Raw genomic sequence first — 26,675 nt, 5'->3', positions numbered from 1 at the left:
ATAGATAAATAAAATATTTTAAAATAAATAAATAAAGGCAGCTGAAAGAACTAAAACCCCAACAGTCACTTCAGCAGTCCAGGATGGTGTAGCAACAGTTGACCTTGACCAGAAATTCTTTGTCTAGGCAGCTAGACAGGTGACAGTGTGTCTAAGATGTGTTTTGAAAAAAAGAAAAAATAAAATAAAATAGGAATAATGGTTGTCTCTACCACACAGGGCTCTTGTATAGGTAACATAAGGTGAGGGTGCCAGGCTCATCTTAGCATCCAACAAATTGTTGACATGTGGTAAGATGACTCAGGCAAGCATGTGACTGTCAGCTTCTGTTGCACAGATATTTTTAAAAAAATTTTTGGAAAAGCCATCATTTTAGTTTAATGTGTGCTTTAAATAGGGAAAAAGAAAAGACAACCACAATTAGAATTTTGTTGACAAAATATGTAGTAATTTTAGCATAAGTTGAATAGCATGTTTTTTTTTTTTTTAAATCTCTGAAATAATCAGCCCAACTGCAGAAAGGAACTGTGAGCTGGCTCACCAAGGGAGCGAACTTTTCTTTGCCTTTGAAAGTTCCCAGCTTGATTATATTACTGACCATCATGACAGATTGCAAACAACTGGATGAGGTTTTCCAGCTCCACTTTGGCTTTGTGTAGTGTGTTTTTAAAAGGTTTTGGTTCAGCCTTTGCTTTCTGTATTTAAGCAAATAAACACCCAACATTTTCCAAGAGCATTTTGACTCTGGATTGCACCCAAGAAAAGCAGGAAATAAGCTTGCACACAAATCCAGATGCAAACAAAGAGCCTGCACCACTACCACACATCTAATGACCAAATGTGTTCACTAAATCTCAGCTGGGATGGAAGTTCCTCAAGAACAGGAAACATGTTTCAGACACCCTGTAGCCCTAGAACGAAGCCAGATATGGGCTGGATGCTTCACATATGGTAATTCATTGAAAGAAGGGAAAACTAAGCACTGCCCTGAGAACAATGACCCCACCTGATGTGGCACAATGTGGTTTTGGTGTTAAAAATCAGTCTTGGGTAGTATGGAACTCTCATTCCTTACCACTGGGAGTACAAATGGGCACCACCATTGTGGAAAGCAAGAGAGAGCCTTAAAGCTCTAAAAACAAAGATATTCACTGTCAGCTTATTCATTATATTTTAAAATAAGAAATGAATTAAATGTCCATCAGTAGAGGACTAGGTAAGCCTAGTACAGTAGCTCTATTGAGAGGACTTTTTTTTTTTTTAGATTTTATTTATTTATTTATTCATAAGAGACACAGAGAGAGAGAGAGGCAGAGACACAGGCAGAGGGAGAAGCAGGCTCCATGCAGGGAGCCCGACGTGGGACTCGATCCCGCGTCTCCAGGATCACGCCCTGGGCTGAAGGCGGCGCTAAACCACTGCGCCACCCGGGCTGCCCGAGAGGACGTTTTTAAAAAAAAGTCTATTTATTTATTTATTGAGAGGACGTTTTTTAAAAAAAGTTTGTTTGTTTGTTTGTAGAGAGAGAGAGCGCGCGCGCAAGCAAACAGGAGCCGGGGTGGGAGGGACAAAGGGGTAGGGAGAGGCAGGCTCCCCACTGAGCAGGGAGCCCAATGCGGGGCTCGATCCCAGGACCCCAAGATCAGGACCTGAGCCGAAGGCAGACGCTTCATCAACTGAGCCACCCAGGGGCCCCTGGTGAGAATATTTTAATATGAAAAAAATTCACCTGCTTGAAAGAGAGGAGGCGGGACGTCAGGGTGTGACCGCCCCGCCCGCCGGCAGGGGGCGCGCGGCCTCCGCTCAGGGGCCGTCCGCCGCGAGTTCCCAGAGGCCTCCGCGGGCTATGGGCTGCGGGAAGAGCAAGGTGAGGGCGGGCGCCCCGCCCCAGCCGGAAGCCAACGGCCGCCGGGGCCCGGGCAGCCAATCGTCAGGTACGAGCGTGGGCGGAGGTGCGGCCTCAGGGCGCGGGGCGTGCGGGGCCGGGGGCGCCCTCCGAGCGGCCTCCCCAGGTGGGCGCCCCCAGGACCTGCCCCGAGACGGCTTCCCGCGAGCGAGGCCGGGGCGGTGTCGGGGTGCCCTGGGCTGCTCCCTTGTTCCAAGCACCGTGTTTCGAAGGGGAATTCCCCCTCACCTCTCAAGGAGTGGCGGGCGGGGGTACAGAACCAAAATCCAAGGAACTTAAGGGCCGTTTTAACCGGAGATCCTGAATTGGTGGCTCGTGGGAGGGGGGGGGGGGGGCTCGTGCACCCCTTTGCCCACGCACACCCTCCGCCTTGGAGAATCTTTTGTTCTTTGTTGTTTAAAGATGTATATAGTCACGAGGGACACAGAGGCAGGGACCCGGGCAGAGGGAGCAGCAGGAGCAGCAGGCGCCCTGCGGGGAGCCCGAGGTGGGGCTCGATGCCGATCCGGGACCCTGACCTGAGCCAAAGGCAGACGCTCAACAGCTGAGCCACCCGGGTGCCCTTCTGCTGCCCTCCCCGGCCTTCTCCACCCCTTGAGTCTTAGGCATGTTTCTGACCGCGATGGCCCACTCTCTCCAGGACTCCGGCAGGGGAAAGGCGCTGGGATTCCCTCCACTTTGTAGATGACGGTGACGGTGCCTAACAGGTACTAAGCACGGTTTCAAGCCCCCCACGTGGATGATCTTGTGTCACTTTACCAGCAGCACTAAAAGACAGCACAAAAGGATGATGAAACGTGCCCAAAGTTCCCCGGTAGTAAGCGGGAGCGCTGGGATAGGTGCAATGTTTGATTCCAGACTCCATCAAAATCTTCGTGCTGACCTCGGCAACTCCCAGATTTACAGGTGTTAAAAGCGAGACATAAAAGAGTCACTTGCCCAAAAGATGGAATTGTTAAATACCGCAGCACCTGTCTTCCTGTGGCTTATAATTTAGTGACAAGGCAGCATATGGCGAAGGGCTTAGAGGAATGGTAAAAAAACAGCCAAGTGGGGAAGGCGAATCTCTTGGAAGAATTAGGATTTGGCTCCGGTGTCTGAGTGGGAAGCGGCTGATAAAAACCATTGTGGAGACACTGAAGGTGCTTATCCTGCTGGAATTTAGGACTTGAGGTGGGAAAAGGGAGAATGGGAGAGAGGCAGCTCCTACTCAAGATCAAGCAGCTGATTTGTGGTAATCACTTGAGTTTCTTCACAATGGAATTTGAGTAGCTGTGTCCCAAATTAACCTTTCCTTTCCCAGTTTCAGGATTTTTCCAGTGTCCATGTGCTATCATTTATTATTTAACTACATCCCCTTAAAAAAATACTTTTGGATCGAAATATACTGTACATTACAGAAAAGAGCAGCTAGAACCCAGCTAAAGAAACATTTCCTGTCCCCCAGAAACCCACCTTGTGCCTCTTACTCTCATACCAAGGGCAACCACTATGATTCCTAATAGCATAGTAGTTTCACCCGTTCTACATTTACTTTTTGAAATAAATTGTTTTAAGCACTAATCTGTGAAAGCACTGCTTTTAGATATTTTCTATACACGCCTACATATGCGTCCTATTGAAATTTAAAATGTTTTTCATATGTCACCTATAAACATTCTAGAAGCTATCTTCCTTGAGTGCCACTAATAATCTGCACACCAAATTTGTGACATGCCAGACCACATGTTACCGCCAAATGTGAAATTACATGGCTAGGTTTCAAGGAACTGACTTTCCTAAATGAGCAGCCAGAAATTAATGTGAAGTTTCTCACAATCTGGGGCAAGTTGTAATGATGAAGCGTGTGTTGATTAAATGACTCTTCTACTTAGCATTCATTATTTACCAGGCACTAACAACTCAGGAATGAACAAGGCATGACCTCAGCCCTGGAACTTGCAGTCCAGTGGAGAGCAAGGGTTTGGAAAATGCTGTATCATCATGTGTAATCATAAAGATAGATCGTTGAGATGCTGGGGAAGAATGGTAGAGGGAGTTAACTTCTGAGTGCTTAGAGTTTAATTTGGACTCCTGCCATGACACATATTCCATTCTATTTTAATTAACTGGTAAATGCTTATTTTTCCCCGCTGGATTTGTGAGGGTTAGGAATGTGTTTTGTTCATTATTTTGTCGGCCACAGTCCTTGACACGCTGCCTTACACATGGTTAGCACTCAGTAAATGTGTCCATATGCTCCATACGGCAAAGGACAACTTTTTGTGAGAAACTTTCCAAAAGCCGATGTTACTAACATTGACCTGCGTCATGAGCATGCTCTCAAGGCGCACACGTGAGTTGTATCTTTCCATAATGTCAGCTTTGTTCGGTCATAAAGCAGGATTAATGTAATTATGAAGCAGGTTCAGGATTCCAAATTCAAAGACATGTCCCGATATCATTAACTTGGCTTCTTACATGGCACACAAAGCAGAACGTAAGTCACACGGTAAACAAGATAACACTGGGTAGAAGTTAACAAACTAAACGTGAATTCAGCCTGTGAGCCCACGGTAGAGTCTGGTCCGGGTCAGCTCTCAGCACTTACTGCTTATGATGTTCGAGCAATGAAGGATCTCACCTCTGTTCAGAGATCAATCAGGAAGAGCCTTTGGTGGCAGCTGCCTTTTTAAAGAGGCCAGACATAAAGGGGTCATGTCTGAGGATAGTTTGCAGCAAAAATCCTCCCTTTTCAGAGAGATTTAATTAGTCTTGGGCCCTTGCAGACCTCCTCCACTTCGGCTTATTATCAGTTCTGGGTGTCAGCTGCTGCTGGTCTCAGCGATATCTTGTAGCTGCAGTATCTCAAGTACTTGCGTCATCACCTGACACAGGCCCCTGTTTTACATGAGTGACTCCATTTTGGTTTCTACAACCAGCTTCTCCAGTGAGGCAAGGACACAGTGTTTGCCAGTGTGTCTCCTCTTCTAAGACCACCTGTAAGAGAATTAATTACACAGAGGGTGGGTTATATGTAAGTTAAAAGTTTGTTTTCCTGGCTTCATCCTACTAAATCAAGTCTCATGGTATTGGGCCAGGAATTGCCATGTTTGGTGCTTCAGGTGATTCTGTTTGAACCAAGGTCTGAGAACACAGGAGGGAGGTGTTTGAGCCAGAGTGAACCCACCTTTTACTGGGGAGAGGCTCCTGTCCTTAGCAGTGGGGTTGAGGCTTGGGTGGAGGATGTAATAGGAAATTGAAAGCTGTGGTGTAGAAACTAAGATCATCCTGAGTGACATGCTAGGAATCTGCAGTCAAAAGTGAATTTGCATAATTTGCTGGATAATTCAAGGGAAAACTTGCTCTTAGCCCACAATAGCCAGATAATTTAAATAAAAGTCTTTAGCCATTGTTTGAATCTTTACACTTGAATGTTCACCTCTTTGTATTAATGTTTTCCGAGTATTTAAAGCTTTTAAATGTGTCCTTTTTAAAAGTATATTTTGGATTTACAATTGGATTAAGCCCTTGAAAGGAGGGATTAATGTGTAACGTTGGTTCTTTTTTAACCTTCATACAACATCATTGAGCATTTCATGAATGTTCCTTATATCCTGTTCTTTAGCTCAGAGCTTTGCTAGTCTTACATGTGTACAGCTGTAAATCACTATTATGAATCCCTATTTGGTGTTGTAAAACAATTTATTACTTGTTGGTTTAAATGACAGTGCAAAGGTTTTCAGCTTTCAACCATTAGGTGTGTCAAGAATGCCTTAAAAATGTGCTACCAACTTTCGATCAATATTTTAGTTATTTTTTTGCCATAATTGAATGTATGTGTGTATAGGATATGTATACACACACAGACACTCTTCAGATGTCAGTGTCTATTGAATGAAGAATTGAGTTAAGCAGGTAGTGGGAGGTGGGACAGACTGAGAATCAGCTTGTTATGGGAAGAATGGACACAGTTGAGGGATTGAAAATTTGAATTAACTGCGAAGACAGGCAGGTAACAATAGACAACAGTGGAGACTGGGATGAACAAGGGACAACATGCGCTAAAAGGGGCTCGGCTCTTCTTTGTTGGGTGGGAAGATGACTCTAGTGTTGCTAGATACTTCTGATTTTCTTCAAGAGAAACTAGAAATCCACATATATTGGCTTGTGACTTCTTCCAGTTTGTAAATGTCAGTGATAATTCAGTTAAATAAAACAAAACACTGAGGGCCAAACAAGATACAATTGCAGGTAATTATGGCCTGTGAATATGTCGTGTCAAGCTGGCACACATTAAGGAAAAAAAGATGGTGCCTTTTGAAGGTGTAGGAAAAGTAGACAAGGCAGAAAATCTACATTGTTTTCATAGATAGCAACGCAACACAGAGGAACAACTGAATGAACGATGTAGTGACTAAAGTATGATTTTCAAAAAGTTAAAAACATGATTCTTGTAAAAATAAGATGAACATGTATAAAAGTTTATTAAACTGAATGTATGAAGTAATCAGTAGGTGGTAAAGCTGCTGTTTTGAGGGAGAATCCAAGGAATAGAGAATCAGTCAAAGTATTACTGAATTGAATTTTGCTAGTAGTTACAGAACTGGTTAATGTCCTACAGGGCAATAAAACTGTAACCTTTGGTATTACTGGATAGACGTGTATAAGTTAAAATAAAACTTCAGAGTCCCAGGGGTGCCTGGCTGGCTCAGTAGGTAGAGTGTGAGACTCTTGATCTTGGGGTCATGAGTTCAGGCCCACATTGGGTGTAGAGATTATTTAACAGCAACATCTTAAAACAATGACAAAACTTCAGTGTCTGGACACTAATGAACTAGTAAATAACAAAGTCAAGAACAAGCACATTCTCTTCAAGGATTGAATGATCCTTTATTGGGCTTGTTAAACAAACAATGCCCCAGTATGACATTGAAATGGCATCGTCATCCTCTTCCTTTATTTTCAAGTTTTGGATGCTTTTTTTTAAGATCATGGATATTATACCAGAGTTATGGTTACCATGGAGTAATTGCTCACTTACTTAGTGGCATTTGAAGCTGGTTATTCCTCCGTCCCCAATGTGCTGCCCAAATTCAACTACTTTTTCTGGTATGTGCCACAGCCTACATAAGGTTTAAACCTCTGTGACCATATTAAAGACTTGCACCCCTCTATATCCAGTTAATGATTGTTTCGTTGAATACTTTATAACAAAGATTTAATTGGAAGTGGATACAGTACAGTCATGTACTGTACTGTTTTAGGTTCATGGAAGTAATTGTACATATTTGAGCAACGGCTAGTTCTTTGGTTTTTTTTTTTTTTTCTTTTATGTAGGCAGTGAGGTCAAAGAAGTGAGGGGGGTTGCTTGGTAAGCTGCTTTCCACCCCCATCAGGTTTTGTCAGAAATGTTAATACTGAGCTAAACAGTCTTTATGCTGGGAGAGCCAGGAGGCAAGGTTTCCTTGTACCTATTTGCAGTAGGATTCCATGGTATCTTTCTGGATGTGATTTGATTTGCTAGACTGGTAATATGATCCTCAGGATTTGGTGGGGCTGATCTGGCTGGGCAAGAGCGGGTGTCCAAACCAAAGTGAAATGAAAAGGAAGTTAAACTGGGATTGGGTCCTCAGTCAAGTGCAGGGAATAGCAGTAACAGCTCGTTGGTATTACAAAGAGGCAGCTGCGGGTAGAGATTGGCAAGGAGGGAGGAAAAAGCATGGGCCAGTGTGTGTTTGGCAACTGGTTTGGGAGCACAACAGCAGGAATGACTTGCTAAAGCATGTTAATTGTATTTATTAAAACAACCCAACAAAAAGCCAAGTCAATGTCTTTAGCTCTGGGTGTGGGCAGAGTAGTGTGAGAAGGGGAGGGGTAGATTTTTTTTTTAAGATTTATTTATTTTACTTAATTTTTTTAGAGAAAGTGCATGAGCAGTGGGAAGGGAAAGAAAGGAGGGAGAATCTTAAGCATCAAGTCTGATGCAGGGCTTGATCCCATAACCTATGAGATCATGACCTGAGCCAAAAGCAAGAGTCCAACACTTAACTAACTGGGCCACCCAGGCACCCCAGGAGGAGGTAGATTTTAAAGAGAATTGTGTGTTGGATCTTTTCTTTTTGCATAGGTACTGATTAGTAATCATTCTCACTACATTGGACCAATCCTGGAGCTCCTAGTGAAGTTTGTTTTAAGAACAAAGGACCTTTTGACAGGGTTAGGTCTCTTTCTAAGCCCTTCTCTTGCATTTGACACATTTTTTCTTCCTGTTCGCTGATCTTGCCAAGCTCCTTCATTCATCTGTTCTTGAACATTTGGTTGTCTGCCTAGAATATTCTCCTTCTTCTCTTTGCTGAGCAAGCTCTCCTTACCCATAAAGACCCATTCCAAGTGACAGTGTTGAGATTCCCCAAGTAGAGTTAGTGTTGTGCCTTGTGGAAAACTATGGCCTTTTCCATTTTCTGTTACAGGACATATAGTGCATTGTGTTGTGCGCTCTACTAGGCTGACTTCCCAGGGTAAGGATGTCTTGCTCAGAGTTGAATTTCCTTTTTGGGATGATGTATCATGACACATAGTAGATGCTCAAAAATAATTGTATCAAGTGAGTCAAGTTTTTTCCATCTCTCTGATTTTTCTTTTACTTTATTGTTTTTTGAGAGAGAGAGAGAGAGAGAATCCATGCACCCACACAAGCATAAGACGGGCAAAGGGAGAGGGAGACAGAGAGAATCTTAAGCAGGATCCAGGCTGAGCATGGAGCCTGAGACAGGGCATGTCTCACGACCCTGAAATCATAACCTGAACCAAAAACAAGAGTGGGACGCTTAACCAACTGAGCCACCCAGGCACCCCTCCTGTCTGATTTTTCTATCCTGGTGAAAGTCAATGGAGGACCATCTTTCTTTCCTTTTGGAAACCTCTTATCTACTTCTCTTTCCCCACCTCTTTGGAATCCTACAAATGGGACATCTCAGGCAGGTAAAATTGTCTTCGTCAATTTTCCAATATACCATATGGAATGTTGTAGTTTCCAGTAATAATTTTTTTTGAAAGGGAAGATAATTCTTGTAAATTAGGCTACATTTCCTCATTCAACACTTAAGCTAACCATCTTATAGACGTTAGGCATTGTAGGCAAATGAGGCGCAGAAGAGGAAAGGGCATGTAACTGGTAAGGCTCCAGTCCTTACTGGAGCCAGGATTCTCACCTAGGAACTAATGCTCTTAAGTACTGTGCCATACTCCTTCCCATAATAGACTGATTAGCCATTTCTAATCTAATGGCAATATGGATCCCCCCTTGAAAGTAAAGCGTTGTGTTATTATGAGAACCAGCCCTAGAATTAAAATAAAACTTTTTGGAGGATTGCCAGTACCTGGAAATAATGGGGAAAGGAGCATGTTTATGTAGTTTAACCTTATATTTAGGGACAAGTAGAATAAAAATCAGTCATAGAAATCCTGAATAGCCCTCAATACCCAGTTTAGGTGGTGAATGCTGAATGCAATGGGCTCACTGATCTGCCTACAAAGCAGAGTAGATCCCTTTATCACTTCATGTCCACAAGACCAATTGTGTCCCTGGAATATAACCTTGAACCAATAGGAAGAACTTGATATAAAACAACTTAGCAGAGTACCTGAGTGGCTCAGTGGTTGAGTGTCTACCTTCGGCTCAGGGTGTGATCCTGGGATCCTGGCATCGAATCCCACATCGGGCTTCCTGCATGGAGCCTGCTTCTCCCTCTGCCTGCGTCTCTGCCTCTCTCTGTGTGTCTCTCATGAATAAATAAATAAAATATTTTAAAAAAAAATAAACAAACAAACAAACTTAGCTTCCAAGTTAGGTCCCTGATATAGTCACTGTCATGACAGTGATGATGTAGCTGCTCATTTAGATTATGCTCCACAAGTCACTTGAGAGACAATGGAAAACAAACCTCTAATTCTTGTTGTACCAACAACTAGCTATATGATCTTAGACAATTTCCATAGCACTTTTGCGCCTTGGTTTCCTTGCAAAATAAGGTGAATGGATAAATGTTAAGTCCTTTCCAGCTCTTGGGACGCCAGGGTGGCTCAGCGGTTAAGCGCCTGCCTTTGGCCCAAGGCATGATCCTGGAGTCCCCAGATGGAGTCCCACTTTGGGGTCCCTGCAGGGAGCCTGCTTCTCCCTCTGCCTATGTCTCTGCCTCTCTCTCTCTCTGTGTCTCTCACTAATAAATAAAATCTTAAGACAAAAAGACCTTTCCAGCTCTAATATTCTGTAGATCTGTCTCCCAGAAAAGTTAATCAAGTCACCAGATGCATAGGAAATGTATTAATTCCAAATAAAAATAACTAGCATTTTATAGGATCCCACAATATACAAAGGAATTTTGCATGTATTATCTAAGACATATCCTTTTTCTCATCTTGGCTGCTGGAACGCATGCCTGAACAACTAGGATTTTAACTCATTTGCTTCATTTTATGTGGGTACGTCAGTAACTTCTGACATAGCAGGAAGGAGCTTGCTTTAAAGTAATAAATATGCTAAGATCCAAATAATATCTTAATTGCATTTTTTAAGATTTCAGTAGAGGAATATGCATAAATTCAAGTATATTTTTAGAACCCATTCTCTGAGGATAAAGAAGATGTGGTTTATGTATACAATGGAATATTACTCAGCCATTAGAAATGACACATACCCACCACTTGCTTCGACGTGGATGGAACTGGAAGGTATTATGCTGAGTGAAATAAGTCAATTGGAGAAGGACAAACAATATATGGTCTCATTCATTTGGAGAATATAAATAATAGTGAAAGGGAATAGAGGGGAAGGGAGAAGAAATGGGTAGGAAATATCAGAAAGGGAGACAGAACATAGAAGACTCCTAACTCTGGGAAACGAACTGGGGGGCGTGGAAGGGGAGGAGGGCGGGGGGTGGGGGTGAATGGGTGATGGGCACTGAGGGAGGCACTTGACGGGATGAGCACTGGGTGTTATTCTGTATGTTGGCAAATTGAACACCAATAAAAAATAAATTTATTATTACAAAAAAAAAAGAACCCATTCTCTGAGAAGGCTGATCCTTAAATTCATGTCCCTCTTGTTCATATAAGATCTCTATTGCAGTCTTGTTTTTTCATTTTATAACAACTGCATAGGAAATGAGTGTATCTTTTGAGATACCTTGTTAAATTTTATTTTTTTAATTTTTATGATACAAGCAAAATTGATAGTTTTAACACATGTGTACATAATCAGCATATATTAACAGTTCCATAATCCTGAAAAAACTCTCTTATGCTGTCCTTTTCTGGACACAACCAACCCCCACTTCTAACTTCTGGGAACCACTATCTGTTCTCCGTATAGTTTTGCATTTTCAGGAATGTCATATAAATAGAATTACACAATATATAACTTTTTGAGATTTTTTTTTCCGCACAGTAAAATGCCTTAGAAATTTATCCAATTTGTTGTGTGTAACTATAGTTTATTCCATTTCATTGCATTTATTACATTGCATGAATATGCCATAATTTATTTACCTTTCATTCATTGAAGAATATTTGGAGGGATCCCTGGGTGGCGCAGCAGTTTAGCGCCTGCCTTTGGCCCAGGGCGCGATCCTGGAGACCCGGGATCGAATCCCACGTCGAGCTCCTGGTGCATGGAGCCTGCTTCTCCCTCTGCCTATGTCTCTGCCTCTCTCTCTCTCTCTCTCTCTCTCTGTGACTATCATAAATAAATAAAAATTAAAAAAAAAGAATATTTGGATTATTTCCACTTTTTTGGATTATAAGTAGAGCTGCTATAAATATTTACATAAGGGTTTTTAAAAGTTGAGACATAACTAACGTACCATTAAAAAAAAAAATCACCATTTAAAAATGCATAGTTGGGCAGCCCTGGTGGCTCAGTGGTTTAGCGCTGCCTTCGGCCCAGGGTGTGATCCTGGAGACCCCAGGCTCAAGTCCCGTGGGCTCCCTGCATGGAGCCTGCTTCTCCCTCTGCCTGTGTCTCTGCCTCTCTCTGTCTCTCATGAATAAATTTAAAAAATAAATAAATAAAATAAAATGCATAGTTCAGGTACAACCATGTAATTTTCACTACCCCTAAAAGAAACATTGTATCCATAAATACTAGCCTCCACCCACCCACCCCCACCCCTGCCAGCCCTGTCAGCCACCAATCTACCTATCTCTATAGATTTGCCTATTCTAGACATTTCATAGAAATTGAATCATTGCAGTCTTGTTAAACTTTTTCCCAAGTATTTTATTCTTTTTGAGGTTATTGTAAACGGGGGGAAAATGCTTGCCTAATTTCATTTTCAGATTCATCTATAGGAATATAATCTCATATCTTACAACCTTGCTGAACTTGCTTATTCATTCTAACAGGTGTGTGTATGTGTGTTTTCCTGAGGATTTTCTACAGAGAAGATCGTGTTATCTGTGAATACAAGTAGTTTTATTCATACTTTTCAACTTGGATACCTTTTATTTCTTTGCCTAATTGCCCTGGCAATAACTGTCAATACAGTGTTGAATGGAAATGGTAAGACCAGACATCTTTATCTTGTCCCTGATCTTAGAGGAAAAGCATTCTTTCACCATTAAGCATGATGTTAGCCTTTGTTTTTTGCAGATGGCCTTTATCAAATTGAGAGTTTCCTTCTATTCCTGGTTTGTTGAGTATTTTTTTTATCATGAAAGGTGGTTATTAATTTTGTCAAATGTTTTTTCTGCATCTATTGAGATGATCATGTAGTTTTTGTTTTTTATTTTTTATTCTTTTTAAAAAATATTTTATTTATTCATGAGAAACACGGAGAGGCAGAGACACAGACAGAGGGAGAAGCAGGCTCCATGCAGGAAGCCCAATGTGGGACTCGATCCCAGGACTCTAGGATCATGCCCTGAACTAAAGGCAGATAGATGCTCAACCACTTAGCCGCCCAGGGGTCCCTTGTTTTTTATTCTGTTTAAAAATGATTACATCAATTAATTTTTTAAAAGATTTTATTTGTTTATTCATGAAAGACACAGAGAGAGAGGCAGAGACACAAGCAGAGGGAGAAGCAGACTCCCTATGGGGAGCCCGATGTGGGACCTGATCCTCGGACCCTGGGATCATGCCCTGAGCAGAAGGCAGATGCTCAACCACTGAGCCACCCAGGGGTTCCTCAATTGATTTTTTCATATGTTAAATCAACCTATGCAAAGTTAATCCTGGGATAAATTCCACTTGATGATTGATACATAATTATTTCGATTATGTTGCTGGATTTGGTTTGCTAATATTTTGTGGAGGATTTTTGTGTGTATAGGGAATATTGTTCTGTGTTTTTCTTTTCATGTAATGTTCTTGTCTAGTTTTCAAGGTAATAGTGGTAATCATAAAATGAGTTGGGAAATGTTCTTTCCTTTTCTGTTTTTTGGAATAGTTTGTGAAGAATTGGTGTTAATTCTGCTTTGGATGTTTGTTAGAGTTCACTAATGAAGACATCTGAGTCTGAGCTTTTCTTTGTGGGAAGTTTTCTTGGTGATTCAATTCTCCACTAGTTATAGGTCTGTTTAGATTTGCATTTCTTCTTGAGTCAGTTTGGGTAGTTACAGGGCATCTAGTACATTGGCATATAACTGATACGGGTTTTTCTTTTAGACCATTAATATGGTAGATTATATGTATATATTTTAAAGATTTTATTTATTTATTCATGATAGACATAAAGAGAGAGAGAGGCAGAGACACAGACAGAGGGAGAAGCAGGCTACATGCCAGGAGCCTGACGTGGGACTCGATCCCAGGACTACAGGATCACGCCCTGGGCCGAAGGCCGGTGCTAAACCGCTGAGCCACCCAGGGATCCCTATGGTGGATTATATTGATTGAGTTTGAATATTGAACCAGTCTTGTATCCCCAGGATAAACACCCTGGGATCATGACCTGAGCCGAAGGCAGATATTTAACCAACAAAGCCACACAAGCACCCCTCATTGGCTATTTTTTTTTTTCTCATTGGCTATTCTTAACACTCATTAGGTCACATAAAGAATATGAAAAATGCAGAATATTTTCTGTATAAATGTTTGAAGCATGTTTATTGAAATTATGAGAATTAATGGTGTAGTATAGGTGAGATCTTTTTAGCTAGCTCTTAAGTGGTATGTAGTAGGAGTGTGTGTGTGTGTGTGTGTGTGTGCGCATACGTACGTATGTGAGGAATCAGTTGTGTCATTTTCCACAGATTCTTTTTGTAGTTTAATGACTATTATTCAGGTTTAATAGTAAGTATGTTATACAAAGTATGTTAATAGTAAGTATGTTATACATTTTCTGCCATGTATATGCTTTATGTTCACAAAGGGCACATTTGCAGAAATGTCTAGACCAACTCATATCACAGATGGAAAAATTGAAGTCCAGAAGGCATTATTAAGCCAGATCTATCTCTCAAGTCATTGAAAGTCATTTTTAAAGGACATACTAAGGAAAGCTTCTCAATTTTATTCTTTCATGGGAGACAGAACATGAGAGACTCCTAACTCTGGAAAACGAACAAGGGGTGGTAGAAAGGGAGGTGGGCGGGGGTGGGGGTGACTGGGTGATGGGCACTGAGGGGGGCACTTGACGGGATGAGCACTGAGTGTTATTCTATATGTTAGCAAATTGAACACCAATAGAAAATAAAAAGATTTTATTCTTTCATGTAATATCTTTTGTTTTCACACTTCCAATTTTAAAAAACTTCTATAGTATTTCCTTTAAAATGATGTTTTTATTAATAGCATCAATATAAAATTTAACAGCGAGGTGAAAAGAAGTTGGATTTTCTTCTTCTTCCATTTGATCATTCAGTAGTAGACCCTAACCCTGACCTGATAATCTTTGGGCTGAGTGATCCAGTAAATAAGAATAACCTTCTGCCCACCCCTGCCCACCCCCACAAGAAGAGTCAGTTTCTAGTGACAACTCATTTGAGCTTCTGGCATATTTTCTTCCATCATAGATCATTCCATAATCCAGTCCTTTGGGGAAGGGCTATTTCCTTTCAAATGTATCTTCTCAGTCTCATATAGCTATCTAATCCTGGACATGGCATATCATCATAATAGTATACAACTGTGGGGTGAGGCAAGTGGGAAATCCCTAAGAGGTAGCACCTTCAGCATAACCCAGGTTTAATTTTAACCCTCTAATGAGACTCCTCTGAGATAAAGAAGAGCTATAATCAGGACTTGTAGGCCTGTTTGTAGCAGCTCTTCTGAAACATACTAAGTACTTAACATGGCAAGTTCTTTGTAAGAATTAAAAATCCCTCTGAGGCTTAAAAAAACATCCTAGGTGTTTTGTTTTAATTTGGCAAATAAATAGTACTAAAGACTAAGATGCATTTATTCAGTGTTAGAGAAGTCATCATCATGTCACATTAAGGAGTCTTTAGTCTTCCTTCTTATGTTCTTATGTTTTATTTTTCTAACATGTCTCATACCCTGCAGCCTTTAAAAAGCGTGCATAATTATCTTGTCTTCTCACCATATAGATCATGTCATACTTCCCCATGATAGCTTCCCCACTCTTAGGATTTTTATGGAATATCTTGTTATTTCATGGAGTCTTATTAGACCCAAGTGTAATAATATTCCGGGTTGAAAAAAATACCATTACAAATGTTAATTTATTAAAAGAAATCTGAGAGCAGTGGCATGTTTGCAAAATCCTTGAGCCAAATAAAAAGTTTTAGAGCTATAGGATTTGCGGAAATCCTTGATTTCTTCTGATGTCTTATAGTCTAGGTGCTTTTCACCATAGGCAACAGAGTAAACACATGAATGTGACAAACCTATGAACCAGGAAGTGATGACAGCGGGCAGAGTGGAGTGCTATAAAATTTTTATCATCACATTTGAAGTGATCATGTGGCTTATTAATGGCAGAAATTCAAGTTCTAACAAGTGGCAGTTTTAGTTTGTATTTAACTCTGCATTTTGCTTCCTTTTGCTGGGCTCTGCTTTGCTTTCCCCCTTGACTCCCCTGCTCTGAAATTTACAAGCTACTCCTCTCATCTCTTGACAGCCTTGACCCCGTGCTCTCAGAAGTCTAAACTGTCAACTCCAATAATCTGCTGCTGTTTTTTTTTTTGTCCTGGTGACTACAGCATAGACCTGCAGGCCTTGAGAGCCTCATGCAATGTGTAAGGATCAAGGAAGGAGGGGAACATTGAATCTGTTTGTTCTACAGTTGGTAAGGTCACTTTACCTCCTCCTTCCTCTTCTTCCTCTTGTTCTCCTCCTTTACTTTCCTCCCCTCCTCCTCCACCATCTCCTCCTCCATTTTGTTTTAAGTGGCATGGAGTTAGAACTAACAACAGTGACAAAAGCAATTTTTTTGTTTTTTAAGAGGAGCCTAGACTGAAGGACTGCCCTATTCTAATTAGTGTTGGGGACTCTGGGGAGAGAAGCCAAGTTGTGTTCGCTTTAAGAATTTTTTTTTTCATGGGATCCCTGGGTGGCTCAGCAGTTTAGCACCTGCTTTTGGCCCAGGACACGATCCTGGAGTCCCGGGATTGAGTCCCGTGTCGGGCTCCCGGCATGGAGCCTGCTTCTCCCTCTGCCTGTGTCTCTGCCTCTCACTCTCTATGTCTATCATTCATAAATAAATAAATAAATAAATAAATAAATAAATAAATAAATAAATAAATAAATAAATAAATCTATCTTTAAAAAAAATTTTTTTTTCAGGCCTAGATAAAATTAGCTCCTATGGAATTTCTACCTTTCATGTTTTCTTTCTTTCAAATCTTTGAAAACATCAAGATTGGTCGTTGTCAAACTTTTGTCAAACTTTTGGTCTTAATACTCTTTTACTCTTCGACGTTATTAAGAATGCCAACAGTGAAAAAGGCAAATGCATCTTATTATTATGAAAACAGTTTTGACCTCAGGGATTCCAGAGGTATGCCTACCACATTTTGAGGGCCACTGCTCTAAGAGATGTTTATGTTGCCTAAACAAAGGAAATCAAGAAATAAGTCCCAGGGATTCCTTATTAGCTACAAGTTGATGTACCCAAAGTTGGCTGACTTACAACTTCCGGAGTTTTTCAAACTCAAACCAGCCATCTGCAGAGACATGACTGAAGGTAATGGAATGAAGACGAATGAGCCAGACTTTTCCCGCAACTCTGAACAGGAATACAGTATTATGGGCTTTGTAGAAAAGCTTTGAAGGCTATTATCCCAATAATTCTAGCAATTTCCCCAGTCAACAGAAAGGTTGAAAGACTAGTATAATGGATACCCAAATTCTCTTCTTAAGATTCACATTTTGCTACATTTGTTTTATTTTCCTTCCTTACATCCTCTTTTTTCTCCCAAACAATCCCCCTCTACTCTTTTATCTTGAACCATTTGAAATAAATTACAGACATCACAACTTTTAGCCTTAAGTATTTCAGCATGTGTCTCCTAAGAACAAATACTCTTCCATATAAAGTCAGTGGACTTAACACAATAATATCATCCTATGTAAGTTCATATTAAAATTTACTCAGTTGTGGGGCACCTGGCTGGCTCAGTCCATGGTGCATGCAATTCTTGATCTTGGGGTTGTGAGTTAGAGCTCTAATTAAGGATCATATATTGCAAATTGTGGCCAATTATTGTGTCTTGCAAAAAAAAAATCTTTTTTAAGTTTGAGAAATACAAAAAAGGAAAAGTCATGCATAATTCTATCTTGCCAATATAACTTCTATAACCATATTGCATATCCCTTTTTAGGATTCCTATATGCAAAGTTTCATGTAATTGTAAAACTATGGTATATAGGATTCGGTATTCTGTTTCTTTGCAATTAACAATACGTTAAGCCATTTCCATATTGTTTTGAATCTTGCATAAGTATAGAACCATTAAAATTATTGAAGAAAAAGAGAGGTACTATAATTTAGCCATTCTCCTAATGTTGGACATATGTTGTTTTCCAGTTTTTTTTTTTTACTATAACCAATGATGCTGTGTTGGTAACATATAGATAAAAAGAATGGATTGAGGATGGGAATAGAAAGGTGTGAAGGAGGCTGGAGAGGAGGAATAGAAGCTGTTTGCAATTTAGCCTTTGGAGAGAGAAAGGTGGCTGAAACAAGATATGATTTTGTCCCTGTCCTTAGAAAGGTGATACACATGTTCAGGAGGTAGGGAGTGGAAAATGTTGATAGGTCAGTGGTCTGTTTTGCTCCCTTGGATTTCACAGGAAGTTAACATGATTATTCCTAAGGCTATAGAACTCATATTGAAAAGAGATTTGGAAATTTTCCCATTAACCAGATGATGCTAATTATATAAATAAAAATTACTAAAAACTTTTCCTATGAGAAGACTAGAAAGTGAGGGTCATTTTATGAATATAATGTTTTCATTAGTTTAATTTTTTTGTTGTTGTTCTTAAGATAAATTCCTATAAGAATCCTTGGTTGAAAAGGATGGCTGTTGGGTGACTGTGTGGATCAGTGGTTGAGCGTCTGCCTTCAGCTCAGGTCATGATCCTGGGGTCCTGGGATCGAGTCCCACATCAGACTCCCTGCATGGAGCCTGCTTCTCCTCCCTCTGGCTTGTGTCTCTGCCTCTCTCAGTGTGTCTCTCATGAATAAATAAATAAAATCTTAAAAAAAAAAAAGGAAAAGGATGGCTATTTCAATGGTTTTTGATCCACACTATCAAATGGTTTTCCAAAAGAATAGTAACAGCTTATACTAGATACTCCCTTATGTTCATGGACTCCCATTAGTGTACATTTACCAACACTGGGAGTTTCCATTTTTAATACATAAAAAATGGGGACACCTGGGTGGCTCAATGGTTGAGCATCTGCCTTCAGCTCAGAGCGTGATCCCAGAGTCCTGGGATCGAGTCCCACATCAGGTTCCCCACAGGGGGCCTGCTTCGCCCTCTGCCTGTGTCTCTGCCTCTCTCTGTATCTCATGAATAAATCAATAAAATCTCTTACATATATATGTGTATATAAATATGAAACTATACTTCATTGCTTTAATCTTCAATTCTGATTTTGAAAGAAAAGTGAAATAGACATTTTATTCTAGGTTTGTTCTTTATTTTCTAATGAATTAGTTGTTCTTGTTCTTTATTCACTTTATCATTTGTGATCCTGCTGTTTATTCACCAATTTGCTTGAGTTCTTTTTGTTTGTTATATAGTAAGAGATAAGTGAAAAAACTTTTTTCCAAATTATGGAGCCATAATTACGATATTATTTTAATTTTTTTAAATTTTTAAACACTTTTTTAGAGAGGGAGGGGCGCTGGGGGAGAGGAAAAGAGAAAATCCCAAGTAGGCTTCACATCCAGTGCAAAGCTCAACATAGGGCTTGACCTCATGACCATGAGATCATGACCTGAGCCAAAATTAGTTAACAGACTGAGCCACCCAGGTGTACCGTCACCATACTATTTAAAAAAATTTTTTTTTCTCAGACAACAAAATGAAATGAAAAGCATCCAGATTGGCACAGAAGTCAAACTCTCACTCTTTGCAGATGACATAATACTGTATGTGAAAAACCCAAAATACTCCACCCCCAAAATTTCTAGAACTCATACAGGAATTCAGCAAAGTGGCAGGATACAAAATCAATGCACAGAAATCAGTGGCATTTCTATACACTAACAATGAAACAGAAGAAAGAAAAATAAAGGAGTTGATCCCATTTACAATTGCACCAAAACCTATAAGATATCTAGGAATAAACCTAACCAAAGAGGCAAAAGATCTGTATTCAGAAAATTATAGAATACTCATGAAAGAAATCAAGGAAGACACAAAGAAATGGAAAAACATTCTATGCTCATGGATTGGAAGAACAAATATTGTTAAAATGTCTATGTCACCTAGAGCAATCTATGCATTCAGTAAAATTCCTATCAAAATACCATCAACTTTTTTCACAGAGCCGGAACAAATAATCTTAAAATTTGTATAGAACCAGGAAGGACCCTAAATAGCCAAAGGAATGTTGAAAACCAAACTGATGGCATCACAATCCCAGACTTCAAGCTGTATTACAAAGCTGTGATCATCAAGACAGTATGATACTGTAGCACAAACAGACACAAATCATTGGAACAGAAGAGGGAACCCAGAAATGGACCCTCAACTCTATGGTCAACTAATCTTTGACAAAGCAGGAAAGTATATCCGATGGAAAAAAAGATAGTCTCTTCAACAAATGGTATTGGGAAAATTGGACGGTCAAGTACAGAAGAATGAAACTGGACCAATCCCTTATGCCATACACAAAAATAGACTTGAACTGGATGAAAGATCTAAATGTGAGACAGGAATCCATCAAAATCCTAGAGGAGAATGCAGATAGCAACCTCTATGATCTCAGACACAGCAACTTCTTGCTAGACACATCTCCAAAGGCACAAGGGAAAGAAAGGCAAAAAAGAACTATTGCCACATCAGCAAGATTAAAAGCTTTTGCACGGCAAAGGAAACAGTCAGTAAAACCAAAAGACAACTGATAGAATGGGAGAAGATATTTGTAAATGTCTTATCAGATAAAGGTCTAGCTAGTATCCAAAATCTATAAAGAACTAATCAAACTCAACACCCAAAGAACAAATAATCCTGTCAAGAAATGGGCAGAAGACATGAACAGACATTTCGCCAAAGAAGACATACATACATAGCGCCAAAGGCAGGCGCTAAACCACTGCGCCACCCAGGGATCCCTCATTGTGGTTTTGATTTGTATTTCCCTGATGGCAAGTGATGCGGAGCATTTTCTCATGTGCGTGTTGGCCATGTCTATGTCTTCCTCTGTGAGATTTCTGTTCATGTCTTTTGCCCATTTCATGATTGGATTGTTTCTTTGCTGTTGAGTTTATTTTTTTTTAAGATTTTATTTATTTATTCATAGAGATGCAGAGAGAGAGAGAGAGGCAGAGACACAGGCAGATGGAGAAGCTGGCCCCATGCAGAGAGCCTGACATGGGACTCCATCCCGGGAGTCCAGGATCATGCCCTGGGCTGCAGGCGGCGCTAAACTGCTGCGCCACCGGGGCTGCCTGCTGTTGAGTTTAAGAAGTTCTTTATAGAAAAAAAATAAAAATAAAAAAAAAATAAAAAAAAGAAGTTCTTTATAGATCTTGGAAACTAGCCCTTTATCTGATACGTTATTTGCAAATATTTTCTCCCATTCTGTAGGTTGTCTTTTAGTTTTGTTGACTGTTTCTTTTGCTGTGCAAAGCATCTTATCTCGATGAAGTCCCAATAGTTCATTTTTGCTTTTGTTTCTTTTGCCTTCGTGGATGTATCTTGCAAGAAGTTGTGGCAGAGTTCAAAAAGGGTGTTGCCTGTGTTCTCCTCTAGGATTTTGATGGAATCTTGTCTCACATTTAGATCTTTCATCCATTTTGAGTTTATCTTTGTGTATGGTGCAAGAGTGGTCTGGTTTCATTCTTCTGCATGTGGATGTCCAATGTTCCCAGCACCATTTATTGAAGAGACTGTCTTTCTTCCAGTGGATAGTCTTTCCTCCTTTATCGAATATTAGTTGACCATAAAGTTGAAGGTCCACTTCTGGATTCTCTATTCTGTTCCATTGATCTATGTGTCAGTTTTTGTGCCAGTACCACACGGTCTTGATGACCCCAGCTTTGTAGTACAACCTGAAATCTGGCATTGTGATGCCCCCAGATATGGTTTTCTTTTTTTAATATTCCCCTGGCTATTCGGGGTCTTTTCTGATTCCATACAAATCTTAAGATAATTTGTTCCAACTCTCTGAAGAAAGTCCATGGTATTTTGATAGGGATTGCATTGAATGTGTAAATTGCCCTGGGTAGCATTGACATTTTCACAATATTAATTCTTCCAATCTGTGAGCATGGAATATTTTTCCATCTCTTTGTGTCTTCCTCAATTTCTTTCAGAAGTGTTCTATAGTTTTTAGGGTATAGATCCTTTACCTCTTTGGTTAGGTTTATTCCTAGGTATCTTATGCTTTTGGGTGCCATTGTAATTGGGATTGACTCCTGAATTTCTCTTTCTTCAGTCTCATTGTTAGTGTATAGAAATGCCACTGACTTCTGGGCATTGATTTTGTATCCTGCCACACTGCTGAATTGCTGTATGAGTTCTAGCAATCTTGGGGTGGAGTCTTTTGGGTTTTCTATGTACAGTATCATGTCATCTGCGAAGAGGGAGAGTTTGACTTCTTCTTTGCCAATTTGAATGCCTTTTATTTCTTTTTGTTGTCTGATTGCTGAGGCTAGGACTTCTAGTACTATGTTGAATAGCAGTGGTGAGTGGACATCCCTGTCTTGTTCCTGATCTTAGGGGAAAGGCTCCCAGTGTTTCCCCATTGAGAATGATATTTGCTGTGGGCTTTTCATAGATGGCTTTTAAGATGTTGAGGAATGTTCCCTCTATCCCTATACTCTGAAGAATTTTGTTCAGGAATGAATGCTGTATTTTGTCAAATGCTTTCTCTGCATCTATTGAGAGGATTATATGGTTCTTGTTTTTTCTCTTGCTGATATGATCAATCACATTAATTGCTTTATGAGTGTTAAACCAGCCTTGCATCCCGGGGATAAATCCCACTTGGTCATGGTGAATAATCTTCCTAATGTATTGTTGTATCCTATTGGCTAGTGTCTTGTTGAGAATTTTTGCATCCATGTTCATCAGGGATATTGGTCTAGAATTCTCCTTTTTGGTGGGGTCTTTGTCTGGTTTGGAATTAAGGTGATGCTGGCCTCATAGAACGAGTTTGGAAGTATTCCATCTCTTTCTATCTTTCCGAACAGCTTTAGTAGAATAGGTATGGTTTCTTCTTTAAGCGTTTGATAGAATTCCCCTGGGAAGCCATCTGGCCCTGGACTTTTGTGTCTTGGGAGGTTTTTGATGACTGCTTCAATTTCCTCCCTGGTTATTGTCCTGTTCAGGTTTTCTATTTCTTCCTGTTACAGTTTTGGTAGTTTGTGATTTTCCAGAAATGCTTCCATTTCTTCTAGATTGCCTGATTTATTGGCATATAGCTGCTCATAATATGTTTTTAAAATTTTTTGTATTTCCTTGGTGTTGGTGGTGATCTCTCCTTTCTCATTCATGATTTTATTGAGTCTTTTCTCTCTTCTTTTTAATAAGGCTGGCTGATGGTTTATCTATCTTATTAAATCTTTCAAAGAACCAACTCCTGGTTTTGTTGATCTGTTCCACAGTTCTTCTGGTCTCTATTTCATTGAGTTCTGCTCGAATCTTTATTAACTCTCTTCTTCTGCTGAGTGTAGGATCTATTTGCTGTTTTTTCTCCAGCTCCTTTAGGTGCAAGTTAGCTTTTGTATTTGAGTTCTTTCCGATTTTTGGATGGATGCTTGTATTGCGATGTATTTCCCCCTCAGGACTGCTTTTGCTGCATCCCAAAGATTTTGAATGGTTGTATCTTCATTCTCATTAGTGTCCATGAATCTTTTTAATTCTTCCTTAATTTCTTGGTTGACCCTTTCATCTTTTAGCAGGATGGTCCTTAACCTCCACATGTTTGAAATCCTTCCAAACTTCTTGTGATTTAGCTCTAATTTCAGGGCACTGTGGTCTGAGAATATGCAGGGAACAATCCCAATCTTTTGGTTTTGGTTAAGACCTGATTTGTGACCCAGTATGTGGTCTATTCTGGAGAAAGTTCCATGTGCACTTGAAAAGAATGTGTATTCAGTTGCGTTTGGATGTAAAGTTCTGTAGATATCTGTGAAATCCATCTGGTCCCGTGTATCATTTAAAGCTCTTGTTTCTTTGGAGATGTTGTGCTTAGAAGACCTATCGAGTGTAGAAAGCGCTACATTGAAATCACCAAGTATAAGTGTATTATTATCTAAGTATGTCTTAACTCTGGTTATTAATTGGTTGATATATTTGGCAGCTCCCACATTCAGGGCATATATATTGAGGATTGTTAAGTCCTCTTGTTGGATAGATCCTTTAAGTATGATATAGTGTCCCTCTTCATCTCTCACTACAGTCCTCGGGATAAATTTTAGTTTATCTGATATAAGGATGGCTACCCCTGCTTTCTTTTGAGGATCATTTGTATGGTAAATGGTTCTCCAACCTTTTATTTTCAGGCTGTGGGTGTCCTTATGTCTAAAATGAGTCTCTTGTAGACAGCAAATAGATGGGTCCTGCTTTTTTATCCAGTCTGAAAACCTGCCCCTTTTGATGGGGTCGTTAAGCCCATTCACATTCAGAATTACTATTGAAAGATATGAGTTTAGTGTCATCATGTTACCTATTCAGTCCCTGTTTTTGTGGATTGTTCCACTGGACTTCTTCTTAAAGGGGAATTTTAAGAGTCCCCTTAATATTTCTTGCAGAGCTGGTTTGGTGGTCACATATTCTTTCAGTTTTGCCTATCTTGGAAGCTCTTTATCTCTCCTTCTATTCTGAATGAGAGCCTTGCTGGATAAAGTATTCTTGGCTGCATGTTTTTCTCATTTAGGACCCTGAGTATATCCTCCAGCCCTTTCTGGCCTGCCAGGTCTCTGTGGAGAGGTCTTCTGTTAATATTATATTTCTTCCCATATAAATTAGGGATTTCTTGTCTCTTGCTGCTTTAAGGATCTTCTCTTTATCTTTGGAATTTGCAAGCTTCACTATTAAATGTCGAGGTGTTGAACAGTTTTTATTGATTTTAGCGGGGGGGGGGGGATCTCTCTATTTCTTGGATCTGAATGCCTGTTTCCCTTCCCAGATTAGGAAAGTTTTCAGCTATGATTTGTTCAAATACATATTCTGGACCTCTGTCCCTTTCGGCGCCTTCAGGAACCCCAATTAAACATAGATTTTTCTTCCTCAGGCTGTCACTTATTTCCCTTAATCTATCCTCATGATCTTTTAATTGTTTGTCTCTTTTTTCCTCAGTTTCCCCCTTTGCCATCAACTTGTCTTCTATGTCACTCACTTGTTCTTCTACCTCTTTAAACCTCGTCGTTAGGACCTCTAGTTTGGATTGCATCTCATTTAATTGATTTTTAATATCTGCCTGATTAGATCTAATTCTGCAGTCATGAAGTCTCTTGAGTCCTTTATGCTTTTTTCTAGAGCCACCAGTAGTTTCTAGAGCCACCAGTAGTGCTTCAGCTAATTTGCATTTGGTTTCTGTCACTTGCAATGGGGTGAGCCCTGAATAATACAGTGGTATTATCTATTGGGTGAAGTCTGAGATATTCTGAATACAAAAATGTAGATGTGACAAGAATTTGACAGACATGTCAATTCTAGTTTTTCTTAATAAACTGAAAAAAAGTCTACAATTCATTGAATATGAAAAAAAAAAAAAAGCACGCATGCCTATGAGACACCTGGGTGACTCAGTGGTTGAGTGTCTGCCTTCAGCTCAAGTCGTGATCCCGGGGTCCTGTGATCGAGTCCCACATCAGGCTCCCCGCAGGGAGTCTGCTTCTCCCTCTGCCTGTGGTCTGCCTCTCTGTGTGTCTCTCAAAAATAAATAAATAGGGATCCCTGGGTGGCGCAGCGGTTTGGCGCCTGCCTTTGGCCCAGGGCCCGATCCAGGAGACCCTGGATCGATTCCCATGTCGGGCTCCTGGTGCATGGAGCCTGCTTCTCCCTCTGCCTGTGTCTCTGCCTCTCTCTCTCTCTCTCTCTCTGTGACTATCATAAATAAATAAAAAAAAATTAATAAAAAAAAATAAAAATAGATAAATAAATAAATAAATAAAATCTTAAAAAAAAAAGCACCCATGTCTCAGATTTAGAGATTTCTATATCCCTTTTTACTTTATTTCAGTTAGTAATATTTGAATGGCATATAAAAATACAGTCACTTAGTTTTTGACCCTGTCTTGACCACGTATAATAGGGGTGATTTTTTAAAAATTTAAAATTAACTAGCACTTAAAAAACTTTTTATAAAAATAATACTTATGGTTTAAAAACACATAATACAAAAGATTTTATGATGAAAAATGAAAGTCAAGCTTAGGGGGCAGCCCCTGTGGCTTAGTTGTTTAGCATCACCTTCAGTCCAGGGCGTGATCCCGGACAGGATCGAGTCCCACATCGGCTCCCTGGAGCCTGCTTCTCCCTCTGCCTGTCTCTCTTTCTCTCTCTCTCTCTCTCTCTCTCTCTCTCATAAATAAATAAAATCTAAAAAAAAAAAGTCAAGCTTAGTAGAGATAACCATCGTTAACATTCTTGAGATTAGCAGATTTTGTTAATACTTTGTGCAAATATTGTTCTGAGTGCTGTGTCAGTATGGCACACTAGTTAAAGGCAAGGGTTCTACTCTTATATTCATGGTCAATTTATTTTTGACAGAGTTCCTAAGACATTTCAATGGGGAAAGAATAATGTTTTTAACAAATGGTGCTGGGACAACTGGATATCTACATGCAAAAGAACGAAGTTGGACCCCTTCCTTATACCCTACACAAAGATTAACTCAAAATGGATCATAGAACTAAACGTAAGAGATAAAACTATAAACTCCTAGAAGAAAATTATAGGAGTGAATCTTTGTGATTTTTGATTAGACAACAATTTCTTAGATACAGCATCAAAAGCACGAGAAAACAAAATAGATAAGTTAGATTTACTGAGTTAAAAATGTCCGGGCTTCACAGAACACCATCAATTAAAGGGGGAAAAAAAACCCTATAGAATAGGAGAAAAATTTCACAGGTCATATAGATAAGGGATTTATATCCAGACTATATGAGGAACTCTTGTAACTTAGGGGTGT

General features: G+C 39.9%; 1 protein-coding gene and 1 long non-coding RNA gene across 2 annotated transcripts in view; one reads left to right on the top strand and one right to left on the bottom strand.

Annotated features, from left to right (window-relative positions):
* The first annotated feature begins 1,820 nt into the window (after window positions 1-1,820).
* Window positions 1,821-26,675, top strand: part of TXNRD1 (thioredoxin reductase 1) — a 138,770-nt gene continuing 113,915 nt past the window's right edge. The window contains exon 1 of the mRNA XM_077914819.1: window positions 1,821-1,934. Coding sequence (XP_077770945.1) covers window positions 1,847-1,934 — 88 coding nt within the window. The 5' untranslated portion in view covers window positions 1,821-1,846. The remainder of the gene's footprint in view (window positions 1,935-26,675) is intronic.
* Window positions 2,743-9,683, bottom strand: LOC144323885 (uncharacterized). Its single transcript, XR_013389239.1, has 2 exons — window positions 9,532-9,683; window positions 2,743-4,885 (listed from the first exon to the last, which is right to left on the bottom strand). It is a non-coding gene; the product is annotated as an uncharacterized LOC144323885 (long non-coding RNA).

Source organism: Canis aureus, chromosome 11 (assembly GCF_053574225.1).
Source record: "Canis aureus isolate CA01 chromosome 11, VMU_Caureus_v.1.0, whole genome shotgun sequence".
In the NCBI taxonomy this organism is placed as follows: domain Eukaryota; kingdom Metazoa; phylum Chordata; class Mammalia; order Carnivora; family Canidae; genus Canis; species Canis aureus.
Note: the sequence above shows the minus strand (reverse complement) of the source record. Positions and strands in the feature narration are given on the sequence as shown.